Here is a 21,254-nt window from a genome sequence, read left to right on the forward strand (position 1 = left end):
GAATTTGATGTGATTAATTGATGCATTACTACTATTTAAATTATGATTTTAATCAGGTGTTTATTTATTCACTTGTTAATGCACTCTTTCCTTTATTATATCCTCCTTCTCTCCCATTGATTAGATCCCCATGGGACAGTATGCTGAGCAGTTCTTCACTGAGCCAGAGGCTTTACAGGCAATTGAAAGCTTCAGACAGGATTTGAAGGACATTGATGAGCAGATTGTTAAGCAGAATGAAGGCCTAGAGCTCCAGTATCTCTATCTGTGTCCCAGTCGAATAGAGAACAGCATTACTATATAGAGAGACCTGTGTATCTCGGTGGGAAAGTTTTCAGAAGACGAAAAACACACTCATAATTTTTCAATTCATGTAGCAAATAACTTTGAACCATTTCTACTGCTCCACTTATCATGAAACTTACAGAAAACAAAGGATAGCTGTGTTTTCTAATATTTTAAATTTTGTTTTGACAGTGACTATGTTGTGATTTGCTCCTTTGGTATGGAAAAAAGTAGCATAGTCTCTGTTCACAATACTAGGTGGAAATGATGTGTAAAATTCAGATTTGAGTCACTTTCATGTATGGTTCCATATGTTTCCCTGCCAGTTGCCGGTTGTTTCTGTTTATGAATAGCTAATAGTTTTTTTCTTCACAATGTAGAGCACAGCATTGTTTAAGAGCACTCCTAGAATCGCCCCTGACGCCACCCACAGTGCTGAAACAATGTATTTGCATCTTTCCAAATTATCGCTCTAAAATACATATACGATGCATGACAAATGAACCTCTGAATTCTTCTGTTTTTTTCTGTTGAATGGACAGATCAGTTCAAAACGTAGCAAATCTATTTATGTCAAGTGTATTACTAATATTGCAAATCACAGCTGGAACATTCAAACTTTTAAACATGGTGGTGGTAGTGGGAGGTCGTGAGGATGATTTGATGCCTTAAGTGATTGATACAGTTTTCTTTGTTTATTCATTTCTTTTGCTTAAACCTTAAACATTTCGAAGTATGTCAGTGTGACCTGTGTGTGAATTTTGCAATGATAGCGAAAATAAACTAGAAACTCGCAGCATTGTAAATACAGATCCGCTTCAAATGACATTAAAGAAAACAGATCCAGACTTTAACATAAATGTTTTCTGGCTTTCATTCCAAAACTGACATTTTTTAGAATGGGTGTGGTAAGCTGTATGTTTTTGTTAACGTACATATTTACAGTTTTATGATTTGTTAATCTTACACATTCAGACGAACAATAGAAATGGTGTAAAATGTATTTTATTACAGATGCTGGGAGTTGTGAGCAGAAATGTGTTTTTTTTTTTAAATAATCTGTATTACTGTAATATCTTGCAACACATTGTATGTCCAAATAATTCTGAACATCCTAACTAATGAATACATTCATACACATTCAGTAGCATCAATCAACTCCCTGTAGAGACGCACTGCCAATAAAATATGTCTCTCTTCCTTTGACAATAAACACAGGAACTCCAGAAACCTTTAATTTCCCATGATCTTTTAATTATCTTGATTTTGAATGAGTAGACTTCACAATATCTTTGTCCATGTGGTGTATAAACACCAAGACACATACTGTAAAAATTTTATATGTGTGGAATTAAAATCACATGGAAGTTTGTTTCTACATGTCTGTATTTAATTGTTAATGAAATAAAAAGAAAATACGATAATTATGTCATGTGTTTTTTTTCACCCAGTTTACAGGAAAGCCAATACTGTCATCATTCAACCTACAACAATCAGCTCATAATGGCACATTGAAAATTTGACATTACACATTTTTAAGGCAATTGGTCCAAGGTCAAGTACAGAAATATGAGAGCAAATTGCAGTAAGGCACATTGCTTTATACACCAAATGCAGCAAAAATATGATAAGGCTCTTGTTTTTTTGTAAAATACACAGTCCTGAGAAGACTTTTAAAGAGAGAAAGGCACAGACGGGTGAACACTTTCGGTCTGATTGCACCTTAAATCATCCTTCAGTGATATTATTTGGTGAGTGATCAAACAGAGCAAAGTGTAGAATACAGAATAAAGGAATTTCAGGAACATCACATCAGGAAATGCATTGAGTTTTGCATAATTTCAACATAAATAAATTATCAGGCTGTAAAAGTCATTCAAAGTGAATTGGTGTGAAAAGTGCGATTCTGGAGGAATTATATGAGTCACAATTGTTAATAGGTGTATTTTATCGCAGCAGTGCCACATCTGACAATCACGGTTGATGTGGCTCAAAGTTTTTTTGGCAATAAATAAATTGGCTATATTTGCAGTGTATTTATGCAAAGAACTGCAAAGTACTGAAGAGTTGGCAAGTTTTCTTACAATACAGGATTTTACATCTTCACATTTCAACAACATTATTACAGTGTGTGTTACTGTTGAACTCTCCTAGACCTAGGTTGTAATTAAAGCAATTGTTGGTGCTAATGCACAAGATACTCATTGCGTTTGTTCATTCGGACATTGTAGAAAGACACGATTCCAACCACCACATAAATTCCTGCAGCGATGAAGCAGTTGTATCCAACTTTGTTGTAAATTTCATAAATATCTTGTAGTGGGTTTTGCCTACCAATACAAGAAAAAAAAGAAATGCAGTTAATAAAATACCCCAAGATCATGTCATGTTTTGCATAACTTCAGAAAAACTACTACTTTATGATGTAAAATAATAAGGGACGTTTGAGCCTATTAAAAAAGGCATGACACTTAAGTCACCTAAAGCGCCCTCCATAATTATTGGCACCCCAAGCGAAAATGTGTTTTTATATATGTATATATATATATATATATATATATATATATATATATATATTTTTTTTTTCCTTAATAATCTTAATCTGAAAGAAAATAGAACAAAGCAACCTTCAACTCAGTGAATAAAAATATTAAATAAAAACTGTGACTAAGAAATAATTATTTTCATAAAATGACCTGTTCCACAACTATTAAATATTATAAAGAGAAATGGTGAAAGAGATCCCTCTTTCTGTATTCTCCCATCTTGTGAAGAGTTAAAGGAGAAGATTAAGTGCTGTCTTGTTGGCAAAAGGAGGATGTACAAAGTACTAACACCAGGGGTGCCAATAATTGTGACACAAATGATTTCATTTAAATTATTTATTTCTTAATGTGTGATTTTGTTCTGACAAAAAAGGCACTTGAATTAAAGCTTAGATTTTTCTCTTTTTTGCTCTGTTGTCCTATATATATATATATTATTTAAATAATTTATTACACGGCAAAGAACACTTCTTAACCAGGGGTGCCAGTTATTAAGGGCCCTGTTGGTCTGCAAAAATGCACTACATGTTTCATTAATCTCTTGCTTCCCTCTTGTTTAATGAGAACATTTTTCCAAGTCTGCTTTTTATTACACCTTATTTCCACAGAAAAAGGAGAAGTGAAGGAGAAGTAGGGGAACTCACTCATTGTGTATGCTCTCTTCTGGGATAGGCACATCCTCAAACAGCACAGCTGAATGGGTGGTGAAGAAAATCCCCAATAATGCCTAAAAAAAATAGGAAGACAAAATATGTATTGTGGAGATGCTGGTTCTATTGATTCTAAAGTCTTTAAACAAACATTTATTATTCTAGCTGAATCAGTTGTGTTACAGGTATAGGCTAACGTTACATGTTGCAAATAAATTAGACAAACCGTCTAAAATGTACGTAACTTACAAATGTGTTACAAATGTGCGTCGTTTTTTATTTGTATTTATTTGTATTAAAACCTAGACATTCTAAAACTGATGCTTCCTCTTATCACCTTCAAAACTAAACAGAAAATATTATATTAGAATATGAGCACTATAGCTACATCACTGTTAGTTAAAGTGTAATAATAAGTGTGGTACAGTACAGCATAGTACAGTTTAATAATTTGTGGTTACAGCCTAAACCTACTCTAGAGTTGTGTACGGGCCTCTGTTTTACATTATCACACTTCTGTTCACTATTATTCAGAATAAGAATCACATTCTCACCAGCATTATAACAGCCCAGATACTCAGAACCAGTCCACACGCCGCCAGTTTGGGTCCACAACACGAAGCAGCGGCCATTTCTCCCGGTGTGTTCGGCTGCAGCTGAGGAGACTCGTTCACTCTGTGATTAAAATAAACTTTAGCTTCTCTTTTATAAACTTTAAAGCTGTTTTATCAGAGTTCTTCACTTCCCCCAGACCGTCAACAGTCACCCGCTCCAGTCAGCTGACATTACAGGAAGCGGAAATACACAGCTGAGCTGCATTCACTGGAGCCAGGCGCTGCGAAGCGTTCACCAAACTCTTACATTTAAACCAACACAGATATATATAAACTAAAACTAACAGAGAAGACTTTCTCTAATAGAGCGACACAAATTAACATCTTTAAGATGTTAAGCAAGGTCTGTTTATTTTGCCAGAATATAATCCATTTGTTCTCTGTCGTTTAGATATTCGATGCTTTTTCTACAACTGTATTTCCTTTTATTTATAAACGAAGTATCAAAAACTAGCCAACTATAACCAAACAAAACAACAAATAAAATAAAGCATATTAAAAAACAATAAAAATAATATTAAAACACACATTATTATTATTATTATTATTATTATTATTATTATTATTATTATTATTATTATTGTTATTGTTATTATTATTATTATTAGTAGTAGTAGTAGTAGGAGGAGGAGGAGTATTTTGGTTATTTTTTTACTTTGCTATTTTTGCTTTATTTGTATTCTAACCAACCAAACAAAACCAAAATGAATAAGGAATATTTAAAACAGTAATAAAAACAACAATAACAGACTTGTATTGTTATTATTGTTATTATTATTATTATTAGTAGTAGTAGTAGTAGCAGTTGTTGTTCTTGTTTTAATAAGCTTGATTTATTTTTGCTTTATTTATATTTTAACCAAACAAACAAAACAAAAAATAAATAACGCAAACAAAATTATCAGTATTATTATTATTATTATTATTATTTTATTTTTTTTATTATTATTTTTTTTATTACTGTTTTGCAGTAGTAGTAGAAAATATGTGTAAAAAATGTGATTTTTTTTATGTTTCTATTCTTGTTTTTCTTTTGACTACTGTGCCCCATTTTTTTCAGCAATTTGTGGTAATTAAAATATAACAGTGAAAAGGTATATAGATAAACAAAGGCCAAAAATGGGAAACTGCTAATAAATGTTTTTTTTTTTTCTAGTTTTAAACCGTTTTGGCTACTGCAGCTTATGCATAAGACACATAAGATACATTATTTGCACTTACTGAGTAACATTTAGATTAAATCTGTAGAGCAAAAAGTGTATTAAATCTGTGTTTTTTCCAGTTGTTGTTTTTGTGTGGTTGGTTGAGGGTTAGGCTGAAACTGAGGTAACCTGTATTAATCAGGCGTGTTTAGACTCGCCTCTGTGGAGCAGCAGCAGCTCTTCTCCTCCTCCAGATTCAGCTCAGTCAGGAGTGAGTGTGCTGCTGTTCTGCAGGTACTGGCAGTAAATCAGGCTGTAGAGGAGAGTGTGTGATTTTAGGGAGTGTGTGTGTGTGTGGAGGAGGGGGGTGTGGGATAAAGAACAGACCCAGATCTCAGTGAAAGGCTGAAATCGGACACCTGATGGTCCTCCTTTCAGACTCCTCGCTCTTTCTCCTCCCCTCTCGCTCCCTCCAACTAAACGTTGCGAAATTCTTCAAGTTTTGAGCTCCTCCTCGAGATCTCCGCGGCCTCTAAAGTTAGCTCCAAAGTTTCTTATAGATGAACATCCAGCCGCTGAACAGCTTAAACATCTGTTTAACATTAAGGGAGAAAAGGGGAAAACCGAACCGCGAGCTGAGAAAAGCGTGAAAACAGCGGAGAAAGAACAGCAGCAGCAGGAGGAGGAGGAGGAGGAGGAGGAGGGCGCCTAACGGGACGAAGAGCAGGAGCAGAACTTCTGGAAAACTATGGGCACATAGCTGCTGTTAGCTTGGCTGCATTTGTCACCCAGTTTGACAACTCAAAGATTTCTGTTTCTGCGTTAATCCTCCTCCTACAAACACAGGTATGATCCTCAGGATTTAAGATTTATTAAACTTTACAGTGAACACTGAACTCAGGCTGACAGTTCTTCAGGACTACGTGGCTGAACTAGGCAGGGCCAGTAACTTAGTAGCCTGAACTGTTAGCTGGAAAAAATAGGTTTAAGATGTTTGGAGAGGTATTGATTAAATATAGACCTTCTGTTTTTGGTTAATTTATTCTAAAACAACATAGAAACATTTTAAGGAGTACATTTTAACTGAGAAAAAAGTGACTCATATTCTTTAGGTTGAAACACTTTTGTTTCTCTCTCTCTCTCTCTCTCTCTCTTTTCAACTAGGAATACATTTATGAGGAGAGTAACTTTTTTAACGCATTTACTCCTAAATTTTATCTTGTATTCTTTTTGTGTTTGTGTTTTTAGAGCATTTTGTTTTGATTTTAGACCAAAAACAAACAAAACAAAACACTTAATGTAGTTCTACAAATTACTCAAAGCTTAAGTAGTCTTTGTGCATGTACTTTTAATAACTTAGATTTAACTTTTACTATACTTAGGCACAGGTTTAGGTTATTTCACTCACCCTTGTGTTGTCATGTGGCCTGCCAGGAATAACAAATTTTATTTGATTAAACGTCCCAAAAATAACTGTAAAAAAACAATGTATTAAAACCATTACATGCCACTGATTTAATGTTAATATAATAGCCATACTAATTTAAATATGCCCTGTACATGTTTTACAATATAACATGTAAATGTTTTACAATAAGTCGATAATGGAATTATTGTGACAGGTCTAAAGCCCTATCCTATCTGGACTGGATTAGTTTCTTAGAGGGCTGCCTGTGAAAATAGTTCTACTTCTACTTATTGATAAAACTTGCATTCGCACTGCAATTAAAAAAACAGGAGGATCAGTGAGTTTTTTGGATTTCTCTGTCACATGACATTGTGTTCAGTAGCTCCTCCATTTTTAATTGATGCTGTGTTTACGCGGATCTCTGTCGAAACGTGCGCCCAAAGTGTAATTACAGTGTGTGGCAGTGGACAAATGGCTATTTTATTAAATGCAAGGTATTGAAAATCAGAGATGTGCATCTGTACAGGAATAAAATTACCGGAGGACCCCCCACAAAAGAAAAAATGACACCAGGACCTTCTGAGAAATGAATCCCATCTGGATAGGGCTTTAGTGTGTTAGGCAGAAACATCACCATTGTTGGACTCTGTACTGGACTGAAGGTATGTGTCAACTCTAGAAGAGCCTCCTATTTTTTCCATCTGCTGTCTAAGCACTGATGTCTTTTTCTCTTGCACTAGTTTCAACATCACTAATATCTCATATAAAGCCATGTGAGGAATATGCCTTTGAGGTTAATTTAATGCAGCAGTGCTTATTATGCACTACAGTATGTTTTGTCATGTTTTTCTTCATGTTTTCTGAAACAAACTTCTAACATTTCTTGAAATCTTGTCTTAAAAGGTTCCAGGGCCAATGGAGGGAGAGAAGGAGAGAGAAAGAGAGAGAGGAGAAGAGAAAGAGAGTGATGAGACAGAGGAGGATGCTGAGGGAGCAGCCTTGGTGTGGCAGGAAGGCTACACAGAAGATGACCTGGACTTACCCATCATGCACTGGGAAGCTCTGAGCTTGCGAATCGCAGAACTCGAAAGACAAGAGGAAGAAAAAAGAGAGAGAAATAAGGTGAGAGAGTTAAAAAAGGATGGGGCATTAATAGAATACCCTATTAAGGAAATGGGACAGTGTGTAAATAGGCTTATAAAAGCAATAAGAAAATGTAATGATAGATTTCCTATGTACTTGTATTAGCATATACACATTTCTGTATTTAGAGATATTTATACAATATTATGTATTATATAATGTGACAAAAAAAACTGTGTTTTATATGTAATATTAAGGATGTAGCTCGTTGGACAGAGCCATGGCCGGAGTTACATGATCTTAGACACAGGGACGCCTGTGAAGATGTCGAAGACAGTCGCCTGACTGCATTAACATCACGGTACACAATACATCAATTCTAATAATTTTCATTGCTGTTTTTCTTGGTGCAGTGACCAAGTATGATTTGTTCATTTGTAATTGATTATTGCAGACTCCAGAGTCATATGAACCTACAGCTCTGCTTCATCAACAACAGTGAGAGTGAGGGCGAGGAGGAGGAAGACGGCGCAAAAAAAGAGGTTTTTACTCAGATATTGTTTTTTCAGTCTGATTTGTTAGAAATTATGATTAGAAATATGATAGATAAGCATTGTCTTCCTTAGTCTGCTAGTTAGAATGTGTACATAGTGCATATAAGGGATGGGCAATATGACCATTTTTTTATCTGTTAGATCATTGTATGTTATCTTGATCAGTTTGACATTGTGATACACATTGTGTGAAATGTGGAAATGTATTTAAATATCAGTTTATATTACCCATCCTCGAGCACATTACTAATATTAAATGTGTGGGTCAAACTATTTTTTTTCTCAGTGTAATACATCACCATTTTCAAAACAAAATCTGCTGTAGTACAATTAACAAAACAGCAACTTTCATGGAGGGTGAAAAACAATCTTAATTTATGTTAAGGAAGCAAATGTAGCAGGATTTATTACAGTTAGATTTGGATTATTCTTAATCTAACAAATTAGACCAATCAAAAATACAAACAATGAAACAAATTATATAATGTTTTTGTACACTTACCAAGCACTTTATTTGGCAAATCTATACGCCTATGATTGAATCTAATCTACATTGAACATAAGAATAAAATCTCAGACAGGCTGGTTCAAATATAGCAGATTTCCTGAAATGTTCAGCACAAGAGTTTCTAATAGCGCTTTTCCACCCAAAGATCTCTGGTTTTTGAACCAGTTCTGTTCGGGCTTATAAGAACCGTGGTGATTTTTAGGGAACCAGCCCGCATTTCCACCAGTTTTAAGGAATTTTGCGTTAAAGGACCTTGTATTGTTAAGTTCCTGCTGGGAACGAATGTTCCTGGTTCTGGAACCTACTTTTGTTGGTGGAAACGCGGCAAACTGGTTTAAAGTTAGGTTTGCAAATCAGATCAGTGCCGGTTCCACGTTGATGGAAAATTACTATCTATAGAGTAATAAAAAAGAGGCATTTAGTGAGCGGCAGTTCTGCTGATGGAACACCTTGCATGTGAGAGAGGCCATTGAAGTCCTTTTCTGATAAAACTGCTGTAGTGTTAGAGTGTGGTTCCTACAGCATGAATCTAACCTGCCTTGTATCTGCAGCTTTGACTGGTGGAGGTGGAGTAATAGAGTGGGAGATGTATTCTTGGCACACCTAGGGCCATTAATACCAGTCATTTTTTAAATGCCACAGCCTATTTGAGTATTATTGCTGACCCTGTTTATTCCTGACCACAAATCATTCATTTTAATGGCTACTTCCAAGAAGACAGTGCACCAAGTCACAGAGCAAAATTCTCTAAACTGGTTCCAGGACATGAAAACAAATTCAGTGTTCCTCAGTGGTGCGTCAAGTCAATTAACCATCCTTTTCATGTATTGGAAAATTGAGTATTGACAGGCTGAAAGGGTTCCTGAAAATATCTGCAGGAATTGTGTCGCCATCATGTCAGTATGGCCCAAAAAAAACTTTTTAAAAAGGTATATATATGACCAGGGGGAGGAGCTTGGGAACTTGAGGCATGGTTCATATCACAAAATTTTGTTAATTCTTAACAACACTATGTGATCAATGTTATAAATAAAATCAATCTTAAATTTAAATGTATTATAATTTAATAAGATAATTTGGATAATTTATATTAACATATACACCATGACAATAAAATATCTGGCAGGTTCACACTGTAAAAAGTAGAGATGGGACCGATCCGATACAATATTGACGGAATTTAACATATCGGCTGTCAGGCCAGCGCAGCCGATCGACTTACCGATCAATAATCCAGTCCGCAGCTTGAGTTGGAAGATAAACTTGCTGTAAAGTAACACAAAACGCAGCACTGATCCGGATTCCAGTTCCACAGTTTACCCTGAACCCCCAGCAGCTTTAGTCTGCGGCTGACTGAGTAAATTTAAGCTTTTTGTCCAGAAAAAGGTCAAGTTTCTGGAGAGTTTTCACTTTGAAAACGTCGAACAGCCGAACGGCTATATGTAATATTTGTAAATTCAGCGTCCGAGGGGGGAACAGAATAACACCAGCAGTCTGTTAGCCTAGCTAGCACTGAACCAACAGCTGCATTCTGGTGTAGTAAAGGTATTAACTACAGACTGGAGTGAACTATAGTAATAATCAACGTATCCTATAAAACCACAGGATCTACAAACACTAACCAGCACAAACACCCCCATCTGTTGTTAAAAACAGTGATTAATTTAGTTCGGAGATACAGTTAGCATCCCTCGTTAGCCACTAGCCATCTCCATTAAGATCTGCAGTATGTTAGCCTAGCTAGCATTGGGCTGACAAATGCATTCCGGCATTGTAAATATAATAAGTAACTCAAGAGAACTACAGCCATAATCCGCATTGAATATCAAACCACAGGTCCTACTTACTCTAACCAGCTCTAAGAAATCAATTTGTTATTAAAAAAACAGTAATTAATTTAGCTCAGAAATATATTTAGCGTCTCCGGTTAGCCGTTAGCCATTGCAGCTTATCCACAACTCTATGTGTCAAAATAAAAGTGTCCTGCGCAACCAGTGCAAAAAATTAGTCTAGAGCCCTGTATTTAACATTTATCATTTTTAATATTTAACTCTTTTCATATATTTAATAAAAAAAAATAAATATTTAATTTGAAAGAAAACTATTGTGTGTTTGTATATAAAGTGAGTCAAATAAATGACTTTGGAATGCATTTACATTTAATGCACTTGTGTATATTCTTCAAAGGGCTGTGTGGTCTGTTTCAGCCTCATTATGTAACCTTAATCATAGTACTACTAATAAACTAAATGAGCCCTTTTATCGGTATTTGTATCGGTATTGGTTTTATATCAGTTTTATATCGGAATTGGATCGGAGCAGAAAAATGTTGACAATGTCAATATGCATAATAATTTTTGCACTTGGTGTTTCAGTGTGAGAAGAGTAGCAGTGGGCAGGTGCAGCAGCCCCAGCAGGGTTCCAGTTCTGTGACCCACAAGAAAACCAAATCAGGCAGGTTCAAGAGAGAGGTCAGGGCTGCTCTCAGCACGCTCAGACACAAGCTGAGGTTGGAACAAAAACAGGTACGTAAATACATGCAGTGACTACTAAATTAAACCCTCTTTTTAATTCTGAATCTCCATATGCAAGAAGAACAAGTTGTTGTTGTGGTTGTTATTATTGTGCACATTGCCTGTGTGTGTGTGTGTGTGTGTGTGTGTGTGTGTGTGTATGTTTGAGTAAGCATTAATCTGCTTGACTGTTTGGTTCCAGACTATAGCCCCCAGTGATGCAGTCAAACAGAGACCACACTACGATTGCAGTGACTTACAGAATTTCAGCTTAAAGGAGCTAAAAGCTTTGAAGACCACACTGAGTAAAGACATTCACAGTAAGAGTTTTTTTTTTCAGAAATAAAAAAATGTGTTGCAACAGTTCAGCTCTACATTAATATCCATATAATATAATATAATATAATATCCATTTAAAAGAAAAAGACAAAAACAACACATTCCTCTGATCTCATGTGAATTTAGTGCTTACTTTGTGTATTCATATGTATTTGAATATTGTTGAACTATTTCAGCATCATCTGGATGCTACACTGGTGCTATTATTCTCTTAGAAAAATTGTCACAAATCACAGAAATAATTAGCAGACATGTATGGATATTGATAATAAAAATATATTATACTACATTTCTAAAATTAATTTCATATAGAAAACCCAATGTGACCCCATGAGTCGATAGAAAATAGATTGCATTTGGATACAAAAATCCTAAATATTATTGTAAATCCTAAAACAAAGCAAATGTTTTGTGTCAAGTTAGTCATTATTTTTGTGTAGTAATATATATATATATATATATTATACTACAATAATGCAACCTTTTTTGCAAAAAACAACACATACAGAACATATACAAAACATGTCTACTGGCAAATCAAATAACAACATAATTAGACAGGGTTTAAGAGTAGGTCACACTATGCCCTTACTTGCCTAAAGAGAATGAGTAAAACGTTCCATTTAGCATTCCTCCAACTGGGCAATACTAGAATACTATGTAGAAACACATAGAGAGCTGCTTAGAAAATACAAATTTGGTATATAAATGTATGTATACTGTGATGTAGAAACAGTCAGATTCATACAGTGACCTTCTACCACTGAGACATGTGTTTCACCTTCGTGTTTGTGTATGTGTGTGACTGCCTTTATAGACCTCAGCTCAGAATTGGTGGGTCGTCTTCTGACAAGGGACCAGCTGAGGACTGAGCAGGATGCCATGTTACTGGAAATACAGGACATGAGGTCGCTGTGATATCACAGACAGAGGAGGTCACTTTGTTCAAGGAACAAAAGGGAGGCTGCCACCATAAAAACATACAGACCTGGGAGATCGGCCTGGAAGAATGAGATTGTACTGTGAAAAGCTTCACCACTCCAAAAAAGACTGTTTAAAATTGCACAGATTTCCATTTGTTTGAGTTGTTTTTTTTTGTTGTTGTTTTGCTTATGGTGTTTTTAAAGGGTGTTTTTAAGGCATTGATAAGCTGCTAATGCTGCCTAATGAGCAAACCTCTTTCCAACTGTCTTTGACAAATCATTAATTTTATTCTTTTTTAATCCAGTTTATTTACATTTACATCACACTTACAACATTTTGGTGATTTACTCTGTGGGTAATTTGATAGTCAATAGTTTACAGTCACACCCAGACACTTGAGGAGCAAAGAGATAAAGCAATAAACTCCAGAAGGGTTGACGTATGTTGCCGTGTGTTCAGCACCTGCGCTCAGTTTTGTGGGAGAGTCTAGATTTACATACTAAAATGTGGGTTGTGGAACACTGCCTATAAGAATAAATGACATTGGTGTAAACATTTCAGATACCTTGAGTGAATTATTTCAGTTTTACGTATACAGCTCTGGAAAAAAATAAGAGACCACTTCAGCCTCTGAATCAGTTTCTCTGATTTTGCTATTTCTAGGTTTATGTTTGAGTAAAATGAACATTGTATTCTAAGTACGGACAATATTTCTCTCAAATTCTCAATAAAAATATTGTCATTTAGATCATTTATTTGCAGAAAATGAGAAATGGTCAAATCACAAAAAACATGCAGAGCTTTCAGACCTTAAATAATGCAAGCTTTATGAGCTTTAAGAGTTCAGAAATAAATATTTGGTGGAATAACCCTGGTTTTTAATCTCAGTTTTCATGAATCTAGACATGTTCTCCTCCACCAGTCTTACACACTGCTTTTGGATAACTGTATGCCACTCCTGGTGCAAAAATTCAAGAAGTTGAGCTTGGTTTGTTGGTTTGTGATGATTCATCTTCCTTTTTATTTTTTTTTATCAAAGAGACTGTGGAATCTTTTTTTTTTCCAGAGCTGTATATACAGTACTGTGCAAATGCTTTAGGCACCTAAGCACATTACTCAAACTCACCTGTCTTGGCAATAATAGTGCTTTTGCCTATTTTACCTGATTTAGCATCATTACACTGATTTACCAAACCATGTATTATTACGATGATGATTTTTAGTTAATGATTTGTTTTTGTATGAATTTATACAAAGAAAAAACACTTACTGCCAAAAAAGAAACCTTAAAATTGACATTTTCACAGGTGCCTAAAATTTGGCACTGTTCTGTATCTGGATACACAGTCAAGTGGTCACATCCTTATTTCTACACTCATTGTTAATTTTATAAGCTCCATTGAACATATAGGAACACTTTGTAGTTTTCTTCATATTTTATTATCCTTCTTTCACCCTGTTCTTTAAATGTCCTGATGCCACAGGACCACCACAGAGCAGGTATTATTTGGGTGGTGGGTCTGCACTGATGCTGTCTATGGGACGCTGTTGTCTTGATGGTGGACTATTCTCAATACAGAAGTAAAACTGGAGTGTTTAAAAACTCCAGCAGCACTGCTGTGTCTGATTCACACCTACCAGCACGTCAGTGTTACAGCAGTGCTGAGAATGACCCACCCCCAAATAATAGCTGTTCTGTGGTGTTCTTTTAAGGTCCTCAGCAATAAAGAAGAGCTTGTGATAAATATGGTATGTTTTCAGTGCATGCTGCATGTTGGAAACCTAGTGGATTGTGCTCAGTTTATTTTTTAATACACTTTAGGTGAGTTAGAACTTTTAGTTCCCAAAATGTTTTGAACCAAAAAGTCCAAGTGTAGCTACTTCTAATGACTAGCCAGAGTTTGTATCTTCAAAAGGCCAGCTCAGCACAAATAGAGGAAAGAAGATAGACGGGGGGAGGGACCGATTACAAGGTGAGGGGAGTCCGTGAAGAAGGGAGGGATGGATAGAATGATCTTCAATAGGCAGGACAAACTGCAGAGGTGAAGTGAAACAATAGTGGGAAGTCTTCTTTTTCTTTTTTTTCTGTTTATATGCTTTATTATCATCTGAACTGATGATCAGATGTTTTGATACCTGCACATTTCTCTGTGGGATTCTTCCTTAAAGCTGGTAAGTTCTCTAGTTTTTGTTCTTACTTAAAGCTGGTAAGTTTTCTAGTTTGTCTTTAAAACAAAGCAGAAACACAATTTTTATTTATATTAACACACATCCTGAATTGTTTTTATTCTATTTTTGTCTTCATGGTTTACAGTTTCTGAGACAAAAGCTTCAGGTAACAGGTTGTAGTATGTAATTAGTATTTTCTTCTGTAATTGTTTTATTACCCATTAAGGAGCAGCAAATGGATTTATTTAAACATGGTTGACTGACTTTTGCTCTGTAGACATAAAGCCATATATACATATGTTCCTCAAGTGCAGTGCAATACAGCTGTTTGTGTGCCGCCACTCAGTTTAATGTTCAGTCTACCAGAAGGTCATAACCGCCGTGGCACGTCATGTAGATAATTTAAAAATGTGAATGATTTTGTAATGCAGCCAGGAGATGATGTATAGTGACATGGAGCTTAACGACAATAAACAAATGAGAAAAGATGAAAGAAAATACCCACATTTCTTCCATTTAAAAAAAGTACTAACATGAGGTAACAAGTGATGGTAGGTAAGACAAGGAGACGGCTGGACGATGGAACACTGAGGGGAAGTGTGGTTACTGATTGATGAGTTACTGAAGTGAAAAGGGTCTGAATCAGCAGCATATACTCATGCGACAGCGCAAACAGCCCCACAAATTGTGAAAGATGGGGAGGGGGAAAGAAAGCAGGAATCAGGTAAACAGATGAGCCTTTTTTGAACGAGGGACAAAAGGAACTGCTTGAATAAGGGAAAAAACTTATTTAACTTTTGGAAAGTTCTTTTGGAATATAGCAACTGGAATTTTACCCAAATTTCTCAGTTTTTACCATATTTAAAACATCATTTAAAATAGTTGTCATTCACACTCTGACGAAAAAAACATGATATTGGACCAATAAAAATTATCCTAATGTACATGGAATAAAAGCTAATCACATTTGACATACAAAAAAAAGTATTTTGGAGATGCTAGACTAGATACTGCTACATTTGAAGCTGTACCAGATTATTAATCTTTCAACAAGAAAAACTAAACATAAATTGTAGAAATGTATAGATGCTGAAACACATGACTTTCCTATGGTTAATTATAAAATATGTGTCAGCTAGTAACAATTATTATTTACGATTCATCTCTAATAAATTAATTGATCATTAAGTAATTCACTGATTATTCTAAAGGAATGAGTGTATGTGTGTGCTCAATCAAAGACCTTTACCATAATCATAAAAAATATCTCTTAATATTTGAATTTTTTCTTTAACTTTTCTAAAAAAAGAAAATCTTTCAGAGACATAAACTGACCAAAAGACCATACTTTACTTCAAATGAAACCTAATTACTGTAACACACATTAACCTACATGGTATGAAAATGCTGTTGTGGGATAGCAATAAGATTACACTAGACATGATCTAAATGTTGTGTATTATTTTTACAGAAAGTCAAGGCTGACCTCCAGATTGACATATCACGAAGACAGATCAATGGATATTTACAGATGTCCTAAGGTTTTCTACTGAATCAGTTCAGGATTTGGACCTTTTAGGAATGCACAATGTGAGGATGAGACAGCCGCACTTTCTCCACAAGAGATTCAGAAGCTGCCAGAAATGGTGACGGGCGTTCCCACAGTCCTGTCCGAAGAAGGGCAAGGAGGTGATGGCAATCTCCTTCTCTCCTCAAACTCTTCTATTACAGCCTCTTGCCATATTGACGAGTCGTACAAGTACATCTTCCTCCCTATTTGTTACTCCTTCACGTTTGTCTTCAGCATCACCCTGAACTCTGTGGTGCTTTATCGCTCCTTTAGCCGTACCAAGCACTGGAACGCGTCACTAATCTACATGGTGAACTTGGCCACCACTGACTTCATGTATGGCTTGTCACTGCCTTTCCTTGTGGCCAGCTATGTCATGCGGGACAACTGGGTGTTTGGAGACTTCATGTGTCGCCTGGTGCGCTTCCTCTTCTACTTTAATCTGTACTGCAGCATCTTCTTCCTCACCTGCATCTCTGTCCATCGCTATCTGGGCATCTGTCACCCCATGAAAACCATCACCCTGGAGACCAAAAGAGCTGTCAAGGGCATTTGTGTTCTAGTGTGGGTTGCTGTCTTTGCTCTAACTTGCCCAATTTTCAGATTTGCACAGACAGAATATCTGCCCCGCCAGAAGAACGGTGCTGCCTCTCAGGCAGGTGAAATTCACAACAACACTACAAACCCTAGTGTGGATGGGTTCCAAAACTGCTGGGACGATGCCATTGATAAGGAGTTCCAGGTCTATGTTCCCTATGGGATAACTCTCCATCTCTTGGGTTTCTTTCTGCCATTTAGCATCATCGCCTGGTGTTACTCTCGTGTGGTTATGGCAATATTTCGAACACTGCACTCCCAACCTCCTGCTAATGGGTCTGGGACAAAACGTGAAAGCACCTTAGGGGCAGAAGGCATGTCAATCATTCTAGGGGCTGCCTCCCCTTACGTAAACAGGCGCCGCAAGTCCATTAAAACCATCATAACCATCACACTCCTCTTTGCTCTTTGCTTCTTCCCCTTTCACGTGACCCGAACCATATTCTTGGTGCTCAAAGTGACCAGCAGGGTGCACTGCCATACAATGCAAATGGTGTCCATTTGTTACAAAATCACTCGGCCACTCGCCTCCTTCAATGCCTGGCTCAATGCTCTGCTCTATTTCCTCACCAAAGAAAAGAGCGGGCCATGCTGCCACAAGCCACAACCCAGCCAACATGGCCTCCTCTGGCCTCTGAGGATTTTGGATAAAGGAGGAAATGAGGAGGATCAAGCTGAAGAGGCAGGAAACCATGACGATAAAAAACTCAAGGAAAAAAACATGTTTAGAGATGTACCTTGAAATTAAAAACAAAGAATATTAAAAAAGATGTGAGCACTATAAGTCGACCTGTTGTACAGTCATGCATTTGCATATGGATGTGTAAATGTGAAACTGCCAGATCTCCAGCTCTAATATGAGAACTGGTTGTGAATTATGAACTATTGCTGCATTCACATGCTAATGAGAAGATTCTAATTCCCACCTGAAGCAGGAGTGTAGTTGGAATTACGAACACCTCATTTATAAGAGCTTTAATATATAATATTATAAATTTCTATAAGGAAATGTTGGTAAAGTTTTTAATTTCTATCTATTCTTCTGATAGCATGTGAATGCAGCATAACCACTTGAATCCCAGACTCAGTATCATTAGTAGTCCATATATATAGTGAAATTAAGTAAATCAAATAAAAATTATTTAGTATTTATAATAAATAGTGAGTAATGATAGAAATTTGCCACTGTATTGAATTTTAGGAGGAACTAACACTATTACATAATATAAATATATATTATTAATTAATTAATATATTGCAAATTACCTGTTTGTGTAATCTTTATCCATTTACCTCAGTATAATGATAACACAATAAGCTGCTATGACATGAAGTGTATCAGATTACTGAAGGACATGGTTTTTGACATACCTCACAGTGAACTGGAGCGTTGTGTTCCATATAAAAAATTGTTGATGGTGAATGATTAAACTGTAAATGAACTACATCACCATTGTACATTGAGTTCCTGGAAAGACAGCCCACATTCATTATCTTCAAACTGCTGTTTCTCTGTCTTCAATGTGAGAGTTGAGAATTGATGTATAGGTGTAAAATACTAGAATAAACACTTGTTATTATTACATCTAAGGATTAAAAGAGACCGTAGGAGAAAGGGATTAATGTCAGGGTTAGTGATATTTTGTCAAAGTCCATTAAGTGTGCCTCATGTGGGAGTGAGTCAGGGGGATTCACAATTGGTTATGTATTAGGTGATGTTAATTATTACTTTTTTTAAAGGTTAAGTTACTGTTTGGAATGCACATGTTTTCCAATATAAGTGCAATGTGTACAATTTCACATAGCATAAACTTGCCTAATCTTAGTTTAGCATCTAACATGCTAGCAAAATGTTACTGAATGCCTCTCATTTTAGTCTATCATATTTCTCTCCTGCCAGTCAGTTAACATCTCTTTCAAGACGCTGCTGTGCATCTGGACTATTGTTCACAACCAACTTACAATAAAAAACTTTTCTCACTTATAATAATCCCTGTTTGCACGTCCTTTTCTTAATGAAACAAACTATAAACTCATAATTTCAGATGAAACCTCAGAAGTGGTTATTAGAGCTTGGTCAATGATTAAGCTGCACACTAATAGAAAGGCTGTACAGATGGAAAATATCAGTGTAAACATCCCATATTATGCATTATGCCTGTGTTTGGTGTCAGTGGGAGAATGTTTGAGTCACTGGCTGTAAATGTAACTACTCTCAACAGTAAGGGTCAGTTTCCCAGACAGGGATTAAGCCTAGTCACTGATTCTATGTTCCTTCCAATTAAAACAATTGAAACAAGACAGACAACCCCTTTCTGGGAAACTTCCCTTGAATCATTTTGTCCAAACCTGCTGTTTCTGTGATAGGATCATTCACTTCATTCACAGAAAAATTCAAACTGGGTCTATGAAGGTTTTTTGTCATCCAGGTCTCTACATCTTTTTTTTTTTTTATAATAGTAAGTCAAGACAAATATACTTATAGTATAGGCTAACTACCCATATAGCATATAATAAGTCCTGGCACAGATCTGACCCTCTCCATTTTTGCTATGCACTTCAAATAAAATAATAAAATGATAGCCATGACTTTATCTGGATCAGGCTATGAGGAAGCCCTTCATTTGCCCAAATTAATCCACACCTCAGGGATAATATGGCCAAAATTCAGCCAATTTACAGGCATAACACTTATTGGTTCATATATTAATCTATATTAAGCCATGTTCTACAGAACCTTTGCACAGCACTGGAAAACATTTTCTTCTTTTATTTGGCCCAGGTACCAGAACTCAGCTACAAATGAACCCAAATTAAATATTACTCAGGCATAACATGGACCAGAATTCAGCCAAATTACAGCCTTCATAAAGCCATGTTTTAAACATCTTCTGGCCAGGATCACATCCACAACTTGACTTTACTTTAAAGCCATATTTATTTGGGCCAGAATTTAGCCAAATTTCAGCCTTCCTTAATCCATGCAAATTATAACAAGAACAACAAAGACAATAAACACAATTAATGGTAAGTGTAATTAAATAATCTATGACAAATGAAACCCATATAGCACATTTAGTTTAATGTATTTGCAATTTACTATAAATGGTCTAATTAGACAAATTATGCTGCCTACCTGATATTCATCACCTGCTGCTTCTGCTGGATATTACCAGGTATTAGCTGCTATGGAAATATGAAATAACAACATACAAATGAGGATGAGACACAACTTGGGATTTCCTTTAAATTATTAAAAGGTCACTGTCTGTCACAAGCACCTTTTTTGTCATCTAGATCCACACTAGTTTAATCTTCTTGTATTTAAATAATTATTTTTTTATTGTTTAATAATTAATATATTTTTTTATTAAGTAATTTTTTATTGTCATATTTTATTCCCCATCTTACTTTTCCCATTTCTTTGTGTAAACCCAAAGTGTATATGCCATAAATACAATTGGCAATTGCCAAATACATGCTCTCTGGTCCTTTTTTGTCATTGTTTAGTTTATTGTCCCATATTCTTATACTCACAATAATATACAATTACATATTGTACATTAAAAATTATTTAAAAAAAAATATTTAAATATTTTCATGATACAGATCATTAAAATTTGAGTATCTGGTTGTAACCCACCTCTGTTACTGGCCAGCAAGGATTCTGGGGAGGAATTGTACATTAACTCTTCAGTGGAACACTACTGATTGGGCTATATATATATATATATATATATATATATATATATATATATATATATATATATATATATATATATATATATATATAGATATATAAAAAATATATAAAATCTGCTTTATTATTATCTTTTTACTTTTGAGGTTTGGGCTGTATGGGTAAGTTTTTGGCCATTGGGAAATGTTGTGCGTTTGAATACAGTTTGGGACACTTGGAGATGTTTTTGCCATTCTTTGGTTAATCTTTAATAAAACTGAAATTATAGGTAGCTCAATAAAACGTTGGCTGCTTATGGACAAGTAGTTTTGCATCTGTGTAAGCAGGTTTAGTTTAATACCATCTACTTTGAAAACGTGATGATTTGTGAAGGAAAGCAATATATATATATATATATATATATAAATCAATATAATATAATATATAAAATATATAATCAATAAGAGGTTATTTAATTTACCATATAGTGCAAACCAGTGCGTCTATTTTTGGAACCATTAACCACAAGGGTACAGTGTGATTTAAAAAAATATTCTAAGCCGAACAGAGGGACCCTCAAAAAAGGGGAAAATTGCATTTCATGGCCACTGTAAAAAGGGGTTAATGTCACTGAATAAATGTATTTTTAGTAACAGCGATGCTATAATGTGGC

The 21,254-nt window shown here is 35.5% G+C and overlaps 4 protein-coding genes across 7 annotated transcripts in view; 3 read left to right on the forward strand and 1 right to left on the reverse strand.

Moving 5' to 3' along the window:
• The window catches only part of alox12 (arachidonate 12-lipoxygenase), a 31,328-nt gene extending 29,619 nt beyond the window's left edge, over window positions 1-1,709 (forward strand). For all 3 annotated transcript variants that reach the window (XM_049482243.1, XM_007248115.4, XM_049482244.1), the window contains one exon: window positions 125-1,709. In XM_049482243.1, the coding sequence (XP_049338200.1) occupies window positions 125-304 (180 nt within the window). In that variant the 3' untranslated portion in view covers window positions 305-1,709. The remainder of the gene's footprint in view (window positions 1-124) is intronic.
• rnaseka (ribonuclease, RNase K a) lies at window positions 1,273-4,312 on the reverse strand. The gene is made up of 3 exons (XM_022678359.2): window positions 4,036-4,312; window positions 3,476-3,558; window positions 1,273-2,615 (listed from the first exon to the last, which is right to left on the reverse strand). The coding sequence occupies exons 1-3, from the start codon at window positions 4,111-4,113 to the stop codon at window positions 2,471-2,473; spliced, it is 306 nt and encodes a 101-aa protein (XP_022534080.1). The 5' UTR covers window positions 4,114-4,312; the 3' UTR covers window positions 1,273-2,470.
• Window positions 4,313-5,424: 1,112 nt separating this feature from the next.
• si:dkey-6n21.12 (schwannomin-interacting protein 1) lies at window positions 5,425-13,121 on the forward strand. 2 transcript variants are annotated; one of them, XM_007248117.4, is made up of 8 exons: window positions 5,425-6,083; window positions 7,172-7,307; window positions 7,549-7,767; window positions 7,986-8,089; window positions 8,183-8,270; window positions 11,166-11,315; window positions 11,506-11,623; window positions 12,460-13,121. In XM_007248117.4, the coding sequence occupies exons 3-8, from the start codon at window positions 7,561-7,563 to the stop codon at window positions 12,558-12,560; spliced, it is 768 nt and encodes a 255-aa protein (XP_007248179.2). In that variant the 5' UTR covers window positions 5,425-6,083; window positions 7,172-7,307; window positions 7,549-7,560; the 3' UTR covers window positions 12,561-13,121. The 2 variants fall into 2 exon arrangements, with proteins under 2 accessions (XP_007248179.2, XP_007248178.2); XM_007248116.4 differs by lacking the exon at window positions 7,172-7,307 and having other exon boundaries at window positions 5,426-6,083.
• A 1,415-nt stretch (window positions 13,122-14,536) lies between these two features.
• On the forward strand, window positions 14,537-18,892 carry si:dkey-6n21.13 (P2Y purinoceptor 3). The gene is made up of 2 exons (XM_007248118.4): window positions 14,537-14,738; window positions 16,207-18,892. Exon 2 carries the CDS (start codon window positions 16,379-16,381, stop codon window positions 17,642-17,644), a length of 1,266 nt encoding a protein of 421 aa, XP_007248180.1. The 5' UTR covers window positions 14,537-14,738; window positions 16,207-16,378; the 3' UTR covers window positions 17,645-18,892.
• The last annotated feature ends 2,362 nt before the right edge of the window (window positions 18,893-21,254 follow it).

The sequence above is a fragment of the Astyanax mexicanus genome, chromosome 8 (assembly GCF_023375975.1).
Source record: "Astyanax mexicanus isolate ESR-SI-001 chromosome 8, AstMex3_surface, whole genome shotgun sequence".
NCBI lineage: Eukaryota > Metazoa > Chordata > Actinopteri > Characiformes > Acestrorhamphidae > Astyanax > Astyanax mexicanus.